The following is a 21,745-nucleotide window of genomic DNA, read 5'->3' on the forward strand; positions in this document are numbered from 1 at the left end:
ACTGGAGGAAGATTATCCTTCCTCTTACCAAGCATCCATTTCCTCAGGCAACTCGGACGACCAGGATTACTCCTTCCCTCCTTATGAAGATTCATATGCCGAAGAGTCCATTCCCTCTGTCTCCCCCCCTGAAGACTACTCTTTTGGGGAAGCTTTACACACCATGAGGGAACACTTCCACTGGGAAGGCCAAGATTACTCTGACTCCAAGAAAAGACTCTGTGAGTTTCTTCTTCTTCCACATCATAGACCCCTGGCAATTCCTCCAGTTTTAGACATTTTGGATGATGTTTTCTTTGAATCCAGTTTAAACCCAGATTCCTTACCTCCAGCTAAACCAGACAGATACTACCGAGTTCCTGATACTCATAAGTTTCTATACAAAAGCCCTAATGCAGACCCCAAGACCATTTCCCAGGGTCCCAAAGGGGTTAAGGCCTCTACTGCTAAGAATCCATTCCCTTCTGAAAGAGATTCCAGAGCATTAGAAAGATGGGGAAAGAAAGTGTATACTTCTGTCACTTTGGCCATGAGGGCATTAAACTGCCAATTCCACATGCTAAAATACCAACAGTATTTGATTACACAGTTAAAGCAGAAGCTGATCCCTCAGACAGATCAACTAGATTTGAAAGAGATACAGGATTTGCTGCATGCAGCAGAACAAGTGGGAAAACATACCTTACAGAGTGGTTTTGATTCATTGGAAGCCTCATGTAGAGCAGCTGTCACAGGGTCTGTCATACGTAGGCATGCTTGGCTTAAAGAACAAGCCTTACCAGAACATGTCAAAGCAAAGTTATTAGACGCCCCATTGCAGAAAAATGTGTTATTTGGTGTCAAAGCAGAGGAAGTTTTGAAGAAAAGGCAAAATCTATGCAAACAGTTAAAAGATTTTTTACAGGTACAACCTCCTCGTTTCAGCAGAAACTGGCCATCAAAAAACTGGTCCTTTCCTGCATCAGACAGACCCCAAAGAGGTAGGTACAGGCGCCCAAGGGGCAGAGGCCAGCCACAAGGTTCTTTCAGGCCTAGACAATGGCATACAGCAACTCAAAGAGGTGGAGACGAAAGATCTCAACCTTTCAGGAAACAAACACAATGACTTCCCTCTTCGCCTGCCAAGCAAAATTGCCCTGGCAGCACCTTTGGGAGGGAAACTGGCTCTATTTCCACAAAATTGGCGCATCATAACAAAGGACAAATGGATTCTGGACATTATTACCCGAGGCTACAGATTTACTTTCCACACTTTACCTCGGATGAGAGGCATGCCAAATCTGCCTCCAAACCAATGGGCAGAGGCTCAAACGCAAATTTCAGCTCTCATGGATATGAAAGCAATTCAAAAGGTACCTACAAAAGAGCAAGGACAAGGTTTTCACTCAAGACTGTTTCTAGTCCCAAGAAAGGACAAAGCCTGGAGGCCCATCTTAGACCTCTCAATTCTGAACACATACCTGGAGATACCCAAATTCAAAATGCTCACTCTACAGCAGCTCCTTCCCATGCTGGGCAAGGAGTCTTGGCTGGTAACGTTGGACCTCAAAGAGGCATACCTGTATGTCCCTATCAATCAGACAAGATTGCAGAAGATACCTCAGATTTTTGGCAGGTACAACACATTATCAATTCTCTGCGCTGCCCTTTGGCTCATCTACTGTGCCCAGAGTATTTACGAAATGCCTGGCATCAGTAATTGCATATTGCAGACAACGAGGAATACAAATTTACCCATATCTGGATGACTGCCTGATCCAAGCGGACAGCAAGGACATTCTATTACAGCATCTGGCTTTTGTAACACAGCTGCTCAGTTGCCTAGGGTACACAGTAAACAAAAAGAAGTCAAAACTAATACCCTCGCAACAAATAATATTCCTGGGTGCCAGCTTAAATACAACGGCCCAGATGGCTTACCTCACGCCAGACAAACAAAAGCAATTGACTCAATACTTCAAAAAGATAGCAACTTTTACCCGGCTCACTGCAAGGAAAATCCTGCAGGCATTGGGGCTCATGGCATCATGCATTCAACTAATCCCATATGCAAAGCTGCATATGAGAAAATTACAATGGTACCTGAAAAGTGTATGGTCTCAACACAGGCACAGCCTTGAAACAAATATACCTATCATTCCCTGCCTTCAAAAGGAGTTCCTATGGTGGGCTCAAGCATGTCAAACAAACAAGGGTCTTCCTTTCGTCTTACCTCCAGCAAACCAAACCATGACAACAGATTCTTCAGACTACGCCTGGGGAGCGCACATGGCAGGACAGTGCATACAGGGCAAATGGTCTGCAAAACAAATGCATCTTCACATCAACCAAAAGGAGATGCTAGCTGTGCAAAATGCCCTGACAGCCTTCAAGGATCTCTTGCATCCAAGACAACTTCTAATAAGGACAGACAACACCACAGTTATGTGGTACATAAACAAACAGGGAGGAACACACTCCTACCCTTTATGCAGACAGGCTATGACCTTATGGAACACAGCTTTGACCTACCATGTACAACTACAAGCACAATTCCTGCCAGGAAATGAAAACATATTGGCAGACGAGTTAAGCAGAAACATGGCAGACCCCCACAAGTGGAGACTACACCCACAAGTATTTTCAATGATAACTCAAAGATGGGGATGTCCAGACATAGATGTATTTGCATCCCCCAACAATTACCATTTACAAAAATTCTACACAAGGACTTATCACTCCCTAGCCTGGAAAGTGGACGCTCTATCATTCAGTTGGACAACACTGACAGTCTATGCCTTCCCTCCACTACCTCTATTGACCAAGGTATTACTGAGGGTCAGATCAGACAGACCACAAATGATCCTCATTGCTCCGGACTGGCCACGCCAGCACTGGTACCCATTGCTAAGGAACCGACTCACAGCCCACCATGGATCTAGCCTCAATTCCCACTACTGCTGACTCAGAAAAACTATCAAACCCGTCACAGACAGCTCAGAACTTTAAATTTAGCTGCATGGAAAATTCCTTAAATTATCAAGCAACACTTCTCTCAAAGGACGTCCTGAATGTAATTACAGAGGCCAGGAGGCCCAGCACCAGGAAGACTTACTCAGACAAATGGAAAAGATTTTGTGCATGGCACCAGGCTAAAGGTCAAAATCCTTGGATTCCAAACATTCCTCACATACTGCAATACCTAACTGAGATGTTACACAAAGGCCTTTCCTTCTCCTCCATTAAGATCCATGCTTCAGCCATTTCAGCTCAATATAATACAGATCCCCCAATTTTCTCACATCCTTTACTTAGACAGTTTCTCAGAGGAGCTAAGAATATAAGACCCCCCCAGAAAACCACCAACACCAACTTGGGACCTGAACTTCATTTTAGAAAAGTTAACAGTACCTCCTTTCGAACCAGCATTCTCAGCAGAACTACAATACTTGTCTTGGAAAACAGCCTTGTTACTGTCTATTACCTCAGCACACCGGGTCTCAGAACTACAAGCACTTATGGCAGTGGAACCTTTCATCATTTTCCATCAGGACAGAATCTCTTTATGAACTAACCCTACCTTCATACCCAAGGTAGTATCCAGTGTGGCTTTGAATCAGACCATTCATTTACCCACCTTTTATCCTAACCCACAGAATAAAGGAGAAACGCTCCTTCACTCTTTGGACATTCACAGACAGCTACGTTACTATTTAGATAAGACAAAGATCTTCAGAAAAACTGACCAACTCTTTGTATCATATGCTGCAGGTTCACAAGGAAAGGCTATTTCAAAACAGACCATCTCCAAATGGATAGCACATTGTATCCACTTTTGCTACTCGCACCATGGGAAGGCAGTGCCTGTCAGTATTAGATCCCATTCTACCAGGGCTACTGCAACCTCAGCAGCCTTTCTCAGAGGGGTTCCAACCAAAGACATTCTGGAGGCAGCTACTTGGAGTTCAGTGCACACCTTTACCAAGCACTACAACCTTCCATTATACTCAAAAACCAGGGTTGGTTTTGCCACTGCAGTTCTGCAGGGCATCCTAGCATCACCTAACCCAGTTTAGTACCAGCCACCCTTCCATAGCTTTGGGATTCTACCCAAGTGTGATGACTGCAGCAGTATAGCACGATGAACATAGTACAGTTTTGTACCTACCATAAATGTAGATGTTCGAGTGGTTATACTGCTGCAGTCCTGGTTACCCTCCCTCCATCTCTTCTACATACTAGGGTGTTAGTTACAACTCCATGTACTTCAATCGTTTGGATTTATGTCTATATGGTGTATTTGCTAACAGATAGTTCTATTGCTTATCTACTAAGGTATTGTTGCATAGCTATTGTATTGCCTTCCTACTTAGGGGCACCTGACATCTGGGGCAAGAAAAACTGAAGAAAATGGCGTCGGCTGTCTCTTTTATACCCCTGTCGCACTGACGTCAGGGAAGAGGCGACGACAGCCGACGCCGGACCAAGACTTTGGGATTCGGCCGACTGCGGGACCGCCTGACGACAGGATAACCCAAGTGTGATGACTGCAGCAGTATAACCACTCGAACATCTATATTTATGGTAGGTACAAAACTGTACTTTTATCAAACTGAGCTATGTTACATTTTGTCACATATAACTTGGGACCATTGTCCTTCCACCAGTTGTTAACATGGTGTGACCCATGTTAGAGCACCTCTGAATCAGTGGAAGTTAGAATAACAACATCCAATTTACAATCCTTTGTCAACTTAGATAATCAGTGGCCAGGAGTGTTGGCATTAAGCTCTGAGAAATAAATGACATGTATGTTAGAGTGGCCAACACTGACCCACATGGCACACCATTGATAACTTTTTTCACCACATAGGTTTTGTCAGTCAGCCAGTTGGCTATACGCTGCACAGTGTAAGGACTTATATTTAGGTTTACAAGTTTGTTAATATTGCATGTATGGGGAACAGTGTCAAAGGCCTTGGCTAAGTCCATATTTGCTGTGTATACTGCATAACTGCTATTCACTGCTTCAGTTACTTTTTAAAAAAATTTAATGAGAAGATGCAGGATCTTTTTTGACAAAGCCGAATTAAAGAGGGGTCAGGGTTAAGAGATTTTCAATGCTGAGATTAATGAGGTGTGAGATAATAGGCTCTATAACTTTACACATGAGGCATGTGAGACTAATAGAGTTATTGTCACCAGGGTCCAAGGTTGGGCCACCTTTGTTTAATGGTATTACAGTGGCTTATTTCCAGGCTTCAGGAAAATAACTAGTAGAGAAGCTTTGACAGTAAAGATTAAGTAGAGGTTCAGACAGACCAACCTTGATAATGATAATAAAACAATCTGGGTATATTATCAGGACCCATGAATGAGGTGTTCTTGGCTTTTGAGAGGGCTTACAGGACTTGCACTATAATAATTAAAGGGTGTTACTGGGCTTGTGATATCTGTGGAATAGCTATAACTGTGGGTAGAGTACAATTTGAACTAAAATTGTCAGGTAGAATATTAACTATTCCATCTGTCTTCTGATATATTACTACATCAGGAAAAAGATTGTGTCACCTTTTTTTGTCTTTTGCTAAGTTACTGTATCTGCTTGCTATTGTAATCATATTTGGCCCCTTCTCATGTACTGACTCCTATAACATTGTCTCAGCACTATGTCCACTTCACTATTCCAGTCAGTTTGTTGTTGCATTTGTCCTGTGGGGTTATCTAGCAATCTATACACTTGCCTTGTCTGATTTTATGTATCTCTGTGTGCTTAAAATATTTTGTTTTTCTTGTAGGTCCTTTGATGGCAAGACTGGTGCTTTTAAAATGGGCCCTTATTTTTCTTTCTTACTTTATTCTTGGCACCATACAGGAAAATATTAGAGCTAGGTTTTTCTGGGGTATGTCCTACAGAAACGCATAACATCCTACCACTTATTTTATATTTTATATTCTTAGTATGTTGTCTGAAAAAAGTTACATTTGTCTCCTAAGCATGCTTACTTTTACATCACAGAGTTTTGTCATAAATACACTGGTTTATGTTTGAGTCTCGGTTTCCTAGCGTTCATAATGACTACCTTGTATACCAAAGTGTTTTTGCCCCCCTGATTGTCTGGCCTCATCACCTTTAGGCCCTTCATTCATACTTCTCTTGACCGTCAGTGATCTAGGACACCAGGTAGTATAAGTAAAATTTAAAGATCACTGCTGTCCTCAAGCAGGGGTTAGGATATTTTGTTTATGCTTCTAGCACCATACTTCTGACTGGAAAGGGGGACCTAGTGCCCACACCAGTGAAATGTCACACTTTTGCACTCTCACAGATTCCAGCTAGAGTGCTGTACTGCACACTGCTATGGAGATTCACGCCCTTTAAGTACCAAATGCAGGAGCTGCACTTTCAAGCCTTCGTAATGGATCTTTCATTTGTGAAGTGACTTTACCACTGCACTTCCCTCACGGTAGATGAGTTGGTTTAAGCCTTCCTAGTGGAACTTTCATTAGTGACTTAACTTTACCACTGCCCTTCCCTCACAGTAGATGAGTAGGTCTGTTTGCTGTTCCCATCCCACCACATCCAGTTTCTACATTTCCTCTAACTCTTGTCAAACACAGGTTATCTGGGGCATATTCATCACTCTCTACACCTCAGAAACAGGTTTTGTGGTTTACATATTTTACTTTTTTCCACAGGGATAATGCTGGGTGGATGTATGCATGCATATGTGTTTGTTTGTGTGTTTCTTCATTATTGTTAAGATTCATGTTCCTGCCATTCTGTTATAACTTTTTCCATTCCTGATTAATTCCATCCTGGAAATTAAAATCAGTCTTTAGTCTGTGTGCCTGTTCAGTTTAAGAGAGTAAAATAATATATATTGTCCGTGGCTTGGCAGTTCTTGATAAATTAATTCCAGTTTCATTATTGCTTAAAAGCAATGCACTTCAAAATGAATTCCAAATACTGGAACAATATATTAATACGTTTTGTTGTTTGTTGAGGTGGCTACAAGATGTCTTTGATGTCCCATTGATTATTCAACTAACGGATGATGAAAAGTATCTGTGGAAGGAGCTTACACCAGAAGCTTGTCATGGATATGCTATAGAGAATGCAAAGGATATCATTGCCTGCGGCTTTGATGTGAATAAGACTTTTATCTTTTCTGACCTGGATTATATGGGGTAAGTTGCAAGACCAGTGAAATGGATTTTATTTTCAGTTGCATGTTCATGCCATAGAAATGCTTATTTTTTATCTGTTAGTTTTCTTCCACAGAACAAAAATATTGACGATTGGGATAGTTCCCTGTTGTTTGAATTAAATACTGAGCACATTTTTAGCATAGTACTGTTTTTAAAAATATACTATGAGTAAGTGTTATCACAGTACAAATGCTCCTGTTACTGATAAAATAAATAAATAATCCAAAAGAGAAGTACAGGAGCAAACCAAGGCTGGCAGCAAAAATCAGCATAAATCCAGCAGTCACTAAGGCTTATTCAAGCAGCAAAAATAAATGCTACTTCAAACAATGACTGAATCTGTAGCAAAAACAAGTAAAATCCAAGCCGTTTTAATGGTAAGCGCTTTCACCCTGTAAGGGCTTTTTCAAACCATAAGAAACAAACACTGAATAAAATCAAGTCATATTTTATAAGGAAATAGGGATGACATCACTTCCTATTCCTGATTCAAACTTTTCAGTATGCAAAAACTATATATATATATATATATATATATATATATATATAAAATATATATATAAAAAACTATAAACAATATATATATATATTATATATATATAAAAAATATATATATAAAAAACTATAAACAATATATATATGTATATATATATATATATATATATATATATATATGTGCACATCTGTGTATAAAGACAAATATCAAACATTAAGTCAACATTCTAAAATGTGTATGTTTATCTCACAGTAAGTCTCCTATTCTTAAAAACAGGTTTCAACAGAATTTTGTCATTCAAACCTGGTCTGTGGTCTGCTCTAAGTCTGATAATCCATTCTAATTCCCGGATTTCAGTGTAATTGCATATATCCCCTCCCCTAACATTGGGTTCATTAATCTGTATAACTAAGAATACAAATGAATGTGTATTATCACTGTCTATAATGTGTTTAGAAAGTGCACTGCGTGGAGACAGTGTGCGGATGTGATAAAGGTGTTCCCTTACCCTATCTCATAGGCGTCTGTCTGTCTTGCCTACGTGAAATGCTTGACAGGCAGTGCACTTGGCTAAATAAATGAAGTAGTGTATTGCAATTAGCACTGAGTTGAAACTTGAAAAAATAGGAGGTAACTGGGTGAATAAACTGGGAACTGGTGTCTACAAATTTACAAAAATTACAACAATTACACGGAACAGTACCCACAATATTGTTCAAACACTCATTAGGCCGTGTAGATAGGCGAGGGTAACAAAGTAATCTATGTAGGTTAGACTTGTTCCTATATCTAAAATAAGGCTCCTCACCAACAATGTCTTTGAGTTGTGAATCAACTAAAGGTAGATTCCAATTATTTTTCAAAACCTTTCTTATACTGTTTATATTTTGTGTATGACTGACAGGAAATCTAACTGGTGGATTCCTGACTTCTGGACATATATCAGGGGCATTCTCCACTGAATATGGTTGTGAGAAATATGGTTTAGCAATACCATCCCTCAGCTCCAAAACACCTTCAAAATGGAAAGTGATCTCATCTGGCCTATATGCTCTGTGTAAAAGCCTATTGTTTAAGTTTGACAACTCTTGTAAGAAGCTGTCATAGTTTGGATTCATCCTGGATGCTCTTATCGCCTGTCCCCTTATCAAGTTCTTATAAATGTAATTGGGGTGCATACTTTCCCGATGTAACAAGGAGTTCCCGTAGGACGTTTTTCTAAAAACTCCAGTATTGAGCATCCCATTTGGTAGTCTGTCAACAAAAACATCCAAAAAGTAATGCAACTAATCGAACTTTCAATAGAAAAGTTCAAAAAAATGGTTAGACTATTAATCTCTTTATGGAAGTCATCCAGGGCTTTATCTGTACCAGTCCACAGGAGGAAAAGATCATCAACAAAACGTGCATAGAAAACCACATGTTTCTTGAAACTATCTAGGACAAACAGCTTATTATGTTCCCAGTCCAGCATGACAAGGTTGGTGTAGCTACTGGCATATGAAGTGCCCATAGCCACGCCATCCTTCTGAATATAAGATACCTCATTAAAAAGAAAGATATTATTTTCCAGTACAATTTCCAACAAGGCACCAAATAAATCTTTCATAGCTGGACTATAGGCTTCGCAACCCTGTAAACATCTCATAACACTCTCAACACCTTCAGAGTTAGTTATCATAGTAAAAAGGGACTGTACATCCTGGGTAGCCATTTTATAATACATATCTAACGGTAGATCTACAACCTTGGAGTATAAGTCCAGTAAAAAAATGTTTTGTGTCTTTGAGAATATGTGTGGATTCATTCACCAAAGGTCTTAGGTGTTTCTCATGGTAAATGGATAAGGGCTCCGTTGGCTTTATTTTTCCATGACTGCTCTGGCCATTCAGTGCTTGTTGTCATACTCCATTAAGTACTGCATAGTAGTAGATTACCTGGAAATAATAAAGTAGGGACACTTTGGTTAGCATATAAAACACATCCTTTATTCTGTGTTGAATTCCATACGCACAATTTACATTGTATGAAAGGACAGTAGCTTTTGGTTATTCAGTAAATTGGGCTTTGAAGTAAATTTGAATGTCGGTAGTTGATCTGGTTGGGTCCTAACTGGAAAGAGTGGTAAAAAGACCTTAATTACCCCCTAAGCAACCTTTGGTGACAAGCTTAAAGTCTGCAATCTTGTCAGAAGACCTAAGAAGTATACCCTTGCAGGTTGAAATGCTGAAGAAAGCCATCAGTGTAGTCTGAGGGATTTTAAGGTGACAGATATGTCCAGATGGCACCCTTTCTGGCTTGTCATTTACACCATTTCTAAAGATTTGTTGGGCATTTATTAATGGAAATACTCAAATAAAAACTTGGGAGTTTTTTGTATTCTTTCCTTTTATGTCCTTTTGTCTGCGTCTTTTAACCCACCATAAACACTTAGACTTTCTTATATTTTTTCCACTTAACTGCATGCTGTGCCCCTTCCTTCCTTCCGCTCACCCAGACATAGTAACTGGTTACAACTGGTGTTCCATTTGCATCATCAAGCCTCTGTGCTGACTGTAAGTGTAAGTCATCAGGCATTTCCTCCCACGTCTCCATCCTAGCAGCCTCGCTGCCCTCTCCGTCAGACTAGTAAGTGTATCTTTTCACCTCAGTGTGAATATCAAATTTGCCTGAATTCACGATTTAATCAAGCGTAGTAACTTGAGAATGTGGAGTCTCAACCATATAGTTTTATTGGTGGTGTTAATGTGGTTTGTATTGTAAATGCTTTTCCTGCTGAATGCTTCACGTTTAGGAACATAATTAAATCTTTACATCAGTTAGCCAGTTGCATACATTTCAACTTGCAAAGATTGAAAATAAGTACAAAGGCTCTTGAAAAGTAGGTAAAACCAGCCAAACATCGAGACATGTAATAACACAGAGCTCCTTCCACTTCTAGTAGAACTGTGGGATAATACTCATTAACACAGAGTAAAATATAATCATTGTCAAATGCACAGCACAGAATTTGCAATTTGCAGACTTTAATAAAAAGTCAAATTCAGTCATGTATTTCTTTTGTTTTGAAAAGGGAGATGTAGTATGTGGATCCTCTTTCTTTAAATTATTAGTGCCAGTAATATTTTGGACATGTAGTCTGGTTTCCTATGTACTGAACACTTTAGAATTGTGTATGTGTTAGGAGATATTGAGAAAATCATGTGGAGTTGTAAATCGAGCTTGAAAATAAAACTTCTCTTCCAAAATAGGTACATTGTGTGAACAGGGTCAATCATGCCTGAAAATGGGTATGCACCTCCAGTATATGTGCATTTGAGAGGTTTGGATTTGTAATACTGGTAGTTATCTTTGATATATGATGGAAATGTTTATTGCATTATTTAATGAATCTATTTACAAGTTCTGTGCTGCTGAGTATCTATTCTGCATACTTTTTCATTTCTGTTCTTTCTTACAGTTATATCAAGTCTGTACATGTATTTCCTCTTTCTCTCCTTGGTAAAGGTGTGCTCTGAAGTGCCTAATTGGCCAGATAGTGAAGGCGCATTAACCAGGCTCCCACTCTTCCCCACCCAACTAGGAAAGTTCTGGAGGCACTACAACCACCATCTGTTTCTTAAGATGGCATATTCTGCAGTATTTTGAGTGTAGTCACATTACAGTTCTCCACCTGCTAAAACTGCATGTCCTGTGATATCCTCTTCCAGAATCACCACTCACTAAAGCATGTACTTAACCACCTTCCAAAGGTATTTTGATGTTTTCCTACTTTCAGAACCTCCTAGTTTATATCCTGGCCCTGCAAACTAGCACATGTTTAAGGCATTCTCCTCCTCACACACACCAGACTTTAGAGAAATTTCCTGACTCTTCAGCCACTAATTTACACTGTAATAAACTCTATTCCTACCGTGTCTGTGAACACTAGAACTCTGTCCCATTATCTTGTCAACTTAATCCCCATCACTTCAAAACCTCAGTAAAAATCACATCTCCTAAATTCGAGCTGTCACTGCTCCCATCCCCAGGATAAATATATTTATTTTTCCCTTCTCTAAATTCTATACCCACCTGCTCACCCAGTCAGCATAATCTTCCCTTCCTGTTCTCAGCACCCCATATTCCATTGTTATACACCCTTCTACTCCACATACTTTCCTCCTTATACTTTCACCCCCATTCTGTTTTTACCCCCTTTCCTTCTTCAGCCGCGGTGGTGCAGCGGTAGCGTTGTTGCCTCAAAGCAAGAGATACTTCCGTTCGATTCTCGTCTAGAGCGCCTTCTGTGTGGAGTCTGCATGTCCTCCCCGCGGTCGAGTGGTATTTGAAAGACATGTGTGAATGGGCGTGCCTTTGTTGAAGGTTGGGCGTCGGGCTGGCAACTTGGCACCGTAAAAATCTACTGCCAATCATTAGCGCACCGGAGTTCTGCTGTAGCGACCCCTAACCGGGAAAATCTGAAAGAAGTGATGATGACTTACACGTGTTATTCTATTTTCTCCTCTACCCGCCGCACATCTTTTCACTTTTTCTTCTCTGCTGAACCGTCCATCCATCTTCTTCTTCACTCCTCCTTTATATTCCCCAAGGACAAGCTGTACAACAGAAGATCAGCTGTCCTTGCATAGCTACTGGAGATGTCATGGGAGTTTTCCAGTACTGTTTGCATGCATTTTGTATATCTGGAGAAAGCACAGGGCTGCTTACTATGGAATGTGGTGTGCACAATTCAACAAGGGTTACAGGGTCCCATGACTGCTGCTACATGTTATTCAGTCACTGTATTCAAGAACAGAGTTGTGTCTGCATTCTCATTAAGTAGATACATTTAAGGTGGGTGCAGGCTGGGCCAGGAATGCGTCTTGTCACCTCCTCCTTTCCACATTTTCTAAGGACAAACTATCAAGGCATAGTCAGGTTCCAGCTTGGGGATGTGAAGATTGCTTTTTTATTGTTAGATGATGTCCTCTTAGCTTTGGGTGACTTTGATCCTTCACTCTGCATTGGTGTAGTGTGCTGGTTGGTATGAAGCAGATAGGATGAGAATCGGCACAGCAAATCAGAAGTTATATTCTCTCCCACAAAAGTGGATTGCAGTCTGCAGGAAAGGGAGGAGCAGCGGCACACAAATGAAGTTAGAGGAGACTGAGTAATTAACTCTCCGATAGGTATAGCGTCAGTAGTACTGTACATCTTGTACTTTATAGTAGTGGTGAAGTCAAAACTGAATCATAAGGCAAAGTTATCAGTTTGTACCTCATCCATACCAGTGGTCGTAAGCTTTAGGTAATAACCAAAAGAATGAAATTGTGGATACATATAGCAAAAATGAGGTGTAGCTGCAAGGTAGCTGGGCTCATTTTTCATAAGAGGAAGGAACTCTGCAGTTCAAGTGTGATCTGAATATAGCTACTGGTCATGTGGGTTGGGAAGTGTAAATTTTGGTGGTTTGGGTACTGCCTGAGAGGGGCCCCCCTGGATGCCTTCTCCAGAATGTGTGGCAGGTAGTGTCCACTGGGAGGAGACCCAGAGAAAAATATAGAATTTGTCACTTGTCTGGAGACACCTGATGGTTCCACAGGATGAGCTGAAGACGGTTGCTGCGTATAGGGTAGTGCTCTGTTCCATTGTCCTCTTTCAAACACTGACACTGTAAAACATGCAGTTTGTACAATGCATGGATTTATACTTTGGGGGGAAAAAGAAACTTCCTAATTCCTTTCTTAAAGTAAATTCCTCTTGGTTCCTGATCCTCCTTTCCACTTTTTTTAGCACATTACTTGCACTTGTTCCTTTTATTTTGATTGCATAGATAATTTCACTCAGATCCTTAATCTTTATTTATTTAGTCCTGCTTCACAATTACAACCTTTCTTACCTACTTGCATTTTTTTCTGAACTGATAATCAACCTAATTTGCCTTTTCCTATAATGAGTCCACCATTGTACAGAAATGCATATGATTAATTGTCTCCCGACAGTATGAAAATAGTCCAGAAATTTACTTCCCAGATCCTGCTTTGTCTGCTGTAAGCAGTACAGTGCCACTGCTATGTACCGCAGAGGCAGTACCAGGAAAAACAGCAAACACCGAAATCTAAGCTTCACTACCAACAACAAGGGTAATCTGAGCAAGACAGGTCCTTTAGTAACTGTAGCCACTGCCTGTTGCGGCCATCATCTCTTCCAACCGCTCCCTCCTCTTCAGTCCATAAAAGATAGGTCTTCTGTATAGCAAGAATGTTTAGCCACCAAAATTCTGCATACTGGTACACTAAACTGGTTAGAGAAAGCCAGTAATGGAAACCATTGGACTATGCATAAGCCCTAAGTCAGAATTGCAGTGATGTGGTTATGCAAGCAGGTAGAGTTGACTGTTGCTCACTAACCAGTTGTATTTTTTCCTTGCAAGTTTGCTCTATCTAGCTCTACTCTTATAGGTAGGTAGGTAAATTACGATATGTGGATAGATAAGTAGGTAGATAAATAGGCAGATAGGGCAATAATTAATCCCATTGCAAGTATGGGATTGGCACCTGCCTTTAAACTCCCTAATACAAAACGTGATTTATTGGGTAGTTATAAATTGTCTGGGGTTTTTTCCCCTTTTTTTTTCTGTAAGGGGAGCTATCACCCACTTTAACCCCACCCCCACTATATGCACACACAAACGTAGCCTTTAACAACTTTACTTGTTATTGTTTTAAGTTGCATGGGATTTTGTTGTACAACTCTGAAAAACATTGCAATTTTAGTCCACCGCATAACATAAGTAAATGAATTAACACAAATCCATTGAACATCAAGATCTTAGAATATGCAGTGTATACTAAAATTTGTGGTACAGCAGTAGCGTTGTTACCTCACAGCAAGAGGTTCTCCTGTTCAATTCTTGGCTTGGCTTGGGGAGTGCCTTCTGTGTGGAGTCTGCATGTCCTCCCCACAGTTGAGTAGCATTCGAAAGACATGCGTGCGTATATGGGCATGCCTTTGTTGAGGGTTGGGCATCGAGCTGGCACCTCGGCATTTTGTAAAAATCTACTGCCAATCATTAGCGGACCGGAGTTCCTCTGTGGCGACCCCTTACTGGGAAAAAGCCGAAAGACAAACAACAACAACTAAAATTTGAACCTCAGAATATTTGATGACAGAGTATTAGAACTCATACCCAGACTTTGGTTTGTGTATGCAGTTTTAATGATAGTTTGGTTAAAGTGTTGTTTTCTTTGAATCTGTGTTTCTTGGGATGGGGAGCACAGAGCAACAACAGGATGCTCAAAATACTAATAGATCCTATTAATTCTGAACCTGTAGTGGAGTGGGGGACTTAGGAGGTACCTGAATCCGTATAAACAGCATTTAAAAAGCAGACAAGTTGCAACTGTTTAATAGACCATGTTGTGTGTTTAGTTGCCTGGATACTGCTTCACCAATCACTAACACCTGTCAGGCTAACACAGCAGCTGTCAAGCTACAGCACTGCCGTAACATTTTGAACAGTACAGAGAAATACTAGGAAGGTCCAGTGTTCTCCATTATCACTCACTGAGACAAGGATCCAGAAGCTTTGAGGAAGGCCCATTATTCATCTGAAAGTGGTGGCCATGTGGGGACATTTTCAGCTTAATATGTCCTCATAATCTTGAGTAAGTTAAAATGACAGGAGACATGTTGCTTCAGAATGGAAATACTCTGAAGTTAATTAAGGTGGTAATCCTGTGGCCCAGTCCACTAGGAGAAACTGCAACATAATGCATGCATCCACAATGTATGTCCAAACAAGCCAAAGATCTGGTTTCATATTCCTTGTTTGACACTCTGCCAGTATTCTGTTTTTTATTCCACCTAAAATATACATTTCTGCCTCAGAATAAATCTGTGGTTGTAAATTATAAGCTTCGTAAACGAACTAACCAAAATTAGTTACCCTCTAAAAAAGGGTAGCCCAACACTCCCATTGGTGCCATATTCTTTGTACTAAACAAAAAAATAAGACTTCAGGTGTGTTACCTGTAACACCAAATATTCTGTTAAAGTAATATTTTATAAAAAAATAAATAAATAAGAAAATGTATTTTATAACCCGCTTTCAAAAGTTGCATTATTTTTAATACAATACTTGATTTAGTTGTGGGCTAGGTAGACTTGTACCATTGAATGTCCTGTCTAATTTGGACATTAGATAAGCTAAATGGACCTCTTTCAGCAGTAGAATACAGCTATTGCTGCAAATGATTGGTTCAGTGATGTAGAAACAGAGGGAATGAACGTACTGCCTTCTTGAGACTGGACGCAAGAGCATTGCAGGAATGCAGACTTCACAGACTACATTTTGTAATTGTTCACATTCCAATAATTATTAAAAGTAGTAAATGCATATTTTGTTAGGTTTGCAATAGCATGCACAGTTGCATACTTGTGCAATAAGCAGTGTATGCGGATGAATGCAGGATGATGTGGGAATTATTCTGCACAGTCTAATGAATAAATCAAAAAATGCATGTAGCGGGAATAAAAATACTGTGATTCATAAGCATCAGTGTAGATGTTAACACATTTTATGTACTATGAAAATACGCAAGTTGCATCTTAACAGCTGTTGTGAAAGTTGCAGAGGTTTGTATCAGCAGCACTTAGTTGCCTTTTTTGCTGCCAGTTACAACCCAGTTGCACATTCTCACAGAGGTAGGGCATGGAAGAGCTACACTTGCAACACCACATTCTGACAGAGGAGGAAATTATAGCAAGATACAGAGTGGATAGGGACATTCTGAAAAGTCTGGTATACACGTATTGCCTGCATGATGAATCCGTGGGATGTGTGGCGATCCTGTATCTGTGGATGTCCTTTTGTTCTAATGTTGCAGTATTCTTAACGTGTAGGAGATCCTCCACTCCAAGTAACCTGACATCCGGCCAGCATACAACAGGTTTTAGCTACTGTAAGTACGTGGAATGTCACACATATGGCTTGTCGGCCATAAAAAGGATGCTCTGGATGTACAATCCTCAGAACTTCTCTGCCACCATTCAGAACACTAGATTCATACGACAGTCTGCCACCTGTTTCCATTTTGCTGCATTCAGATCAGTGCCCTGTTGAGGCAAGTGTAGGTGTTGAAGGCAAATTCCATATAAGGACAGTCATGATCTTTGTCTTTTTTGTCTAGGCCCAAATCACGAGCACTGTTCCTGTGCTATTTGTCAGGCCTTTGTCCCAAAGACCTGATGAAGCAGTCCTTTGGCTTGGAGTCTTTATTTAGACAACCAAGTTTGAAAAGACTAGCTAAGGACGTTATGGAGGGTACTTTGGGTCCTTCGACCAAGCCGACTTTGAAGAGGAAGGTCAGTAAGCCTAGGCCTGAATTCTCTTATGCTGCTCCTCTTTCTGCCTATATATTCCTTGACGTTAGAGGTACGTTCAGAGGTTTGGTCTGGTTCTTTGGCAGGTACCACCTTGGAGGCCGTTAAAGAATTCGATTTAGGCATATCCTCCGAGGCAGTGCAGAAGTCTGTCTCAGACAGTCAAGGAGAACCACAGCTTATAGTGTCAAAAGGGTCCAGTGACATACCTCAGATCCTTGTAAGGGAAGAGGTCAAGATGGCAGTCTTTGAAGGCAGAGATGGCCATTAGAATGATAACAGCATGAGGCATGCTGCATAATGTAATCATATGGAAGCACAGCCATCATCCCTAGTATGTATGTGCATTATATTATTCACCAGACACCCCCAGTAACAGTGGCTGAGTAGACCAGCACATATCAGGAGCCATTAGGGTTACAAACAGTATGCATATGCCCCCCAGCAGTGAAAGGTGCAATACACATGCCAAGGCAGTGAAATCTGGTCAATAACTATTGTCTAGATTTTCACAACGTGACATTGTTGTACAGACTACTTATGATGCTGACAGTTCTGCTCAATGTGTGTGGTCTGGTCCCACTGTGCCTCAGACCTCACAGGAGAAGGCTGGTGTTAGGGATCACAGTCGTCATCGTCATCATCATTATCATTTGCACAGAGAACTGATAATACAGTAACACCAGCCTGTGCACACATAGTGGAAGTGGGGGCATATGTCACATGGGCTGCACTAAATGCCTCAAAAATTGTTTCCTAAATTATTTCCTGTTGTGACAGAGAGGTGATGTCACTTTGTAACTTTGAGCTAGCATTATTCCCTGCGACATGATATACCAGGACTATGTCACGTGTGATGTATCAGTTTAGGACCTGGACCTGGATGGAGGTTGTTGCTTAGTGGATTCAGTCCTGGAGCAAGGTATTCATTTCCAGACTTGACGAAGGGTGGCAGGCCTTCTGACAGCTCCATGTACAGCTTTCATATGGACCACATTTATGGCCACCCCTTGTTTGCACCTTACCCCATTGTTAGACACCAGTGACACTATGGCCAGACATGATGCTAGGGAAAGCCGTACAGATGGCGATACTGGTTAAGGCAGTTTGCGCCATCATACACCTCAGCTGATGTCTGATGTTGTGATGAACGAGGTCTGTGTTTACATGGAGCTCATGATGCTTCTGGGCAGTATCCTAATAAATGTCGAGCAGCACACTGACCAGCTTACTCTCACAGTCTGCGTGCAGCAGTAGGTTGTGTGTTTGGCTGATATTCCTTCACATCTGATGATTTATTCACAACGTTGCATGGATAAATGGTAATGGCATTGAATACCCCTACATTGCTGACCAGTGGTGTGGATGCCAACAGATAAAGAAATGCACACCTCAGAAGCTGCTGTTTGAAGGCACGTGGATATTTAGGAGACTGTGAACCATGGGAGATTCTTTATTCATGAGGGATGGTATGCAGTCTACCATTGCACCTACTGGCTGGTAAGTATGTCCGGCTGCAAATGAAACCTCAGAGTAGATCTCCATCCAGGAGTGAGAGACACAGCTATTACTGTGCCCATGTAGAATGACACATGACCTTCTGTGCTGGCATTACTGGACTCTGCAGAGCTGTCATCAGCCCCTAGTCCAACCTCTGCCATTTCTTCTACTTGCCAGTCACTGCTTGCACCTGTGAATGAATAACAGCCAGATCACAATAGCGAACGCATTAATAAATTCTATAATAGCGACCTTATAACATGCATGGAAAGTATATACATCCATCAAATATATTACTCAACATTATTTACTGTGACACATTACTCCCTGTTGCAGTCCAGATGTACCTATGGAAGAAGTATGCTCAGTTCTTTAGAATACACCCACTGTGTGTATAGTACCTATGTATACAAATTTCTGGGTATATGCAAATCTCTGGTATGTATTACTAATCCTGGTCTAGCTCCTTCTGACATGTGGATGGGATGGGCTAAGCCTACACTAGCATCTACACTTCTGCCTGGTAGCTACATCTTCTGCTGTTTGAGATCTTGAACTCCTGTGTTTGTCAGACTGATAGTCCCTTAAAGGCCACTCCTTATGGCAAATTTTGCTTGAAACTTTGTATGAGCCTTCTGATTGACTCTCTAGAATATTCAGTCTTCCAGCACATTGATGTCTTTTTTTCACAGACTTCCACATTTGGTCCCTCCGTTTTTTTGCTGTAATCTCCCTTTATTAAATAGGCATTGGTTATACTAACAGAATACTTGCAGCAAAACTTCATTCTCTGCATCTTTGAACATGTCTCTCAAATGTTCAGATTTTTGATTCATATGTTTGGTCTGCTCCTCATAGAATATTTGGTTTTCGGACAAATCACTGAAGATTGAAGTCACTAAATAATAACATTCATTTCAGTTTCAGACTTTATATCTTTCAGAAAATGCAGGTAAATGTCTTGTTATTCTAGCTACTTTCCAAGTTTATGAGAGGAAATGTACCACACGTTATCGGTACAGTTAGACAGAAACAAATCTGTTTTTTGTAATGCTGCTGTCTTTTGCTAGTCAGTACTGGCAGATTTTGTTCTGTCTGGCACAAGACCCGACCTTAAGTTAAGCAGGGGGAGCTTAGCATTTTGTTAAGTTCAAGTCTCCCTCTATAGTAGCAATATCATAGGTTCATAGGTAGGTACTAGGCTATTGGCCCTAGGGCCTATATAAGCCTAGTCAAAAAGCTACCCTGGCTTTTGCCACCCAAGAAAATTATTTTCCTGTGCCCCTGTTGAGCAGAGCCACAGATGTGATCCCTGGGGTGAATTTCCTATTTCCCATCCAATCATCAAGATTTTTCTTGAAGAGTGCTAATGAGGAGCTTTGTTTGATATAGATAGGTAGTTTGTTCCAGAGTATGGGAAGTCTCTGGGACAGGAGTCTGTCCCTCCAGCATGTGCTGTTTATTGTGATGACAAGGTTTAGGTCCCTAGAGTGTGTAGCTCGGAGGGATTGGGATTTCTTTAAGTGGAGCATGTCCAACAGCTCTGGGTTTGACATAGCTTTGTATGTTAGGCAGAAATAGCCTCTGAGTAGGCGATATGCGATGGAGTAAAGCTGGAGTTTTTTGAGACGGTCTGCATAGGGCAGCCGTTTGAGGCCAGTAATCCTCTTTATGAGGTATTTCTGCGGCCTTTCCAGTTGTTGTAGATGTCTTGTGAGGTACATATCAAAAGGGGTGTTGCACTCTATATAATGGGTCTAATAAGTGATGAGTAGAGGGGAACAATGACCTCTTTTTTCCTGGATGAGAAATCTTTTGTGATGAGGTGTGCCACATATAAGGATTTCCTGACTACTGTGGGGATGTGATTATCAAAGGAGAGATTACTGTCCACCTGTGTCCCAAGGTCTCTTATCACACATTCGGTTTTAAGTGCGTTAAGTAGACTACCATCTATGTGGTAGCTCTTGGGTACAGAGTTTTTACCAAAGGGGATGACAATGCACTTTTTGGCATTGAGCTTGAGGCCATGGCTTTGACACCAGGCATCTGTCTCCATGAGCCCCTTTTGTAGGATGTCCTCATCGTTAGGAGTTTCGATTATGGCTCCTAATTTGCAGTCATCTGCGAACTTCATTAGCCAAAGACCTTCTGTGTTAGCCTGTACTTCAGAAAAGTAGATACCAAACAGGAGAGGACCCAGGACAGAACCCTGTGGTACTCCAATTGTTACTGGTCTGAAGTCGGATTTGGAGTCTGCTACTTTCACAGTGTGGGTTCTGTCAGTGAGCCAGCTAGCAACCCATCTTGTGACATAGGGATTTATACCTAGTTTAGTGAGTTTATCTTTAATTCCAGAGTGGGGGAATGGTGTCAAAAGCCTTGGTGAGATCTAGATAAGCTGTGTGAACCACCTTACCCTCGTCTACATCTTTGGTGATTGCTTCAAAGAAGTCTATCAGGTTTAGGAGACATAATCTGCCTTTTACAAGCCTGAACTGGGTGGGGTCCAGAGTTTGGAGATTACCGATGTCTTTGTTTATAAGTTCCATGATGATACGTTCCATGACCTTGCAGACCAGGCTCGTTAGGCTAATGGGGCAGTAGTTCCTGGGGTCTGTGGTGGCTCCCCCTTTGTGGAGTTGGGATAACCATCTCTGTGCACCATTCAGTGTACACAAAGCCTGAGATGAGGCTATGATTGAACATGGTGCTTAGGTGGGGTGCCAGTTCATTCTGCAGTTCGTGTAGAACAAAGCCTGGGATGTTGTCAGGTCCCATGGATGCTGTGTTCTTGGCTTTGGAGAGTGTGTTTTTTACCTGTGCAGCCATGATTACAAGAACTTTGCGAGGAATTATCGTGGTCCGAGCATTATGTTATTATTATTGTTATTATTATTATTGTTTTTATTAGTAGTGGTAGTAGTTATTATTGTTATTCTCATCATTTATAATAGTGCTATTTGTCATACAGTGGATATAAAAAGTGTACACACCCCTGTTAAAATGCCAGGTTTTTGTGATATAAAGAAAGGGACCACAATAAATCATTTCAAAACTTTTCCCACCTTTAATGTGACCTATAACCTGTACAATTCAATTGAAATACAAACAAATCTATTGGGGGGAAAAAAATAAAAAACGTACAATACGCTGGTTGCATAAGTGTGCACACCCTTAAACTAATACTTT

The 21,745-nt window shown here is 40.9% G+C and overlaps 1 protein-coding gene across 1 annotated transcript in view; it reads left to right on the forward strand.

Moving 5' to 3' along the window:
• WARS1 (tryptophanyl-tRNA synthetase 1) overlaps nt 1–21,745 on the forward strand; it is a 572,087-nt gene that overhangs the window by 273,402 nt on the left and 276,940 nt on the right. The window contains exon 6 of the mRNA XM_044074563.1: nt 6,988–7,170. Coding sequence (XP_043930498.1) covers nt 6,988–7,170 — 183 coding nt within the window. The remainder of the gene's footprint in view (nt 1–6,987; nt 7,171–21,745) is intronic.

The sequence above is a fragment of the Protopterus annectens genome, chromosome 6.part0 (assembly GCF_019279795.1).
Source record: "Protopterus annectens isolate FY-2018-M chromosome 6.part0, PAN1.0, whole genome shotgun sequence".
In the NCBI taxonomy this organism is placed as follows: domain Eukaryota; kingdom Metazoa; phylum Chordata; order Ceratodontiformes; family Protopteridae; genus Protopterus; species Protopterus annectens.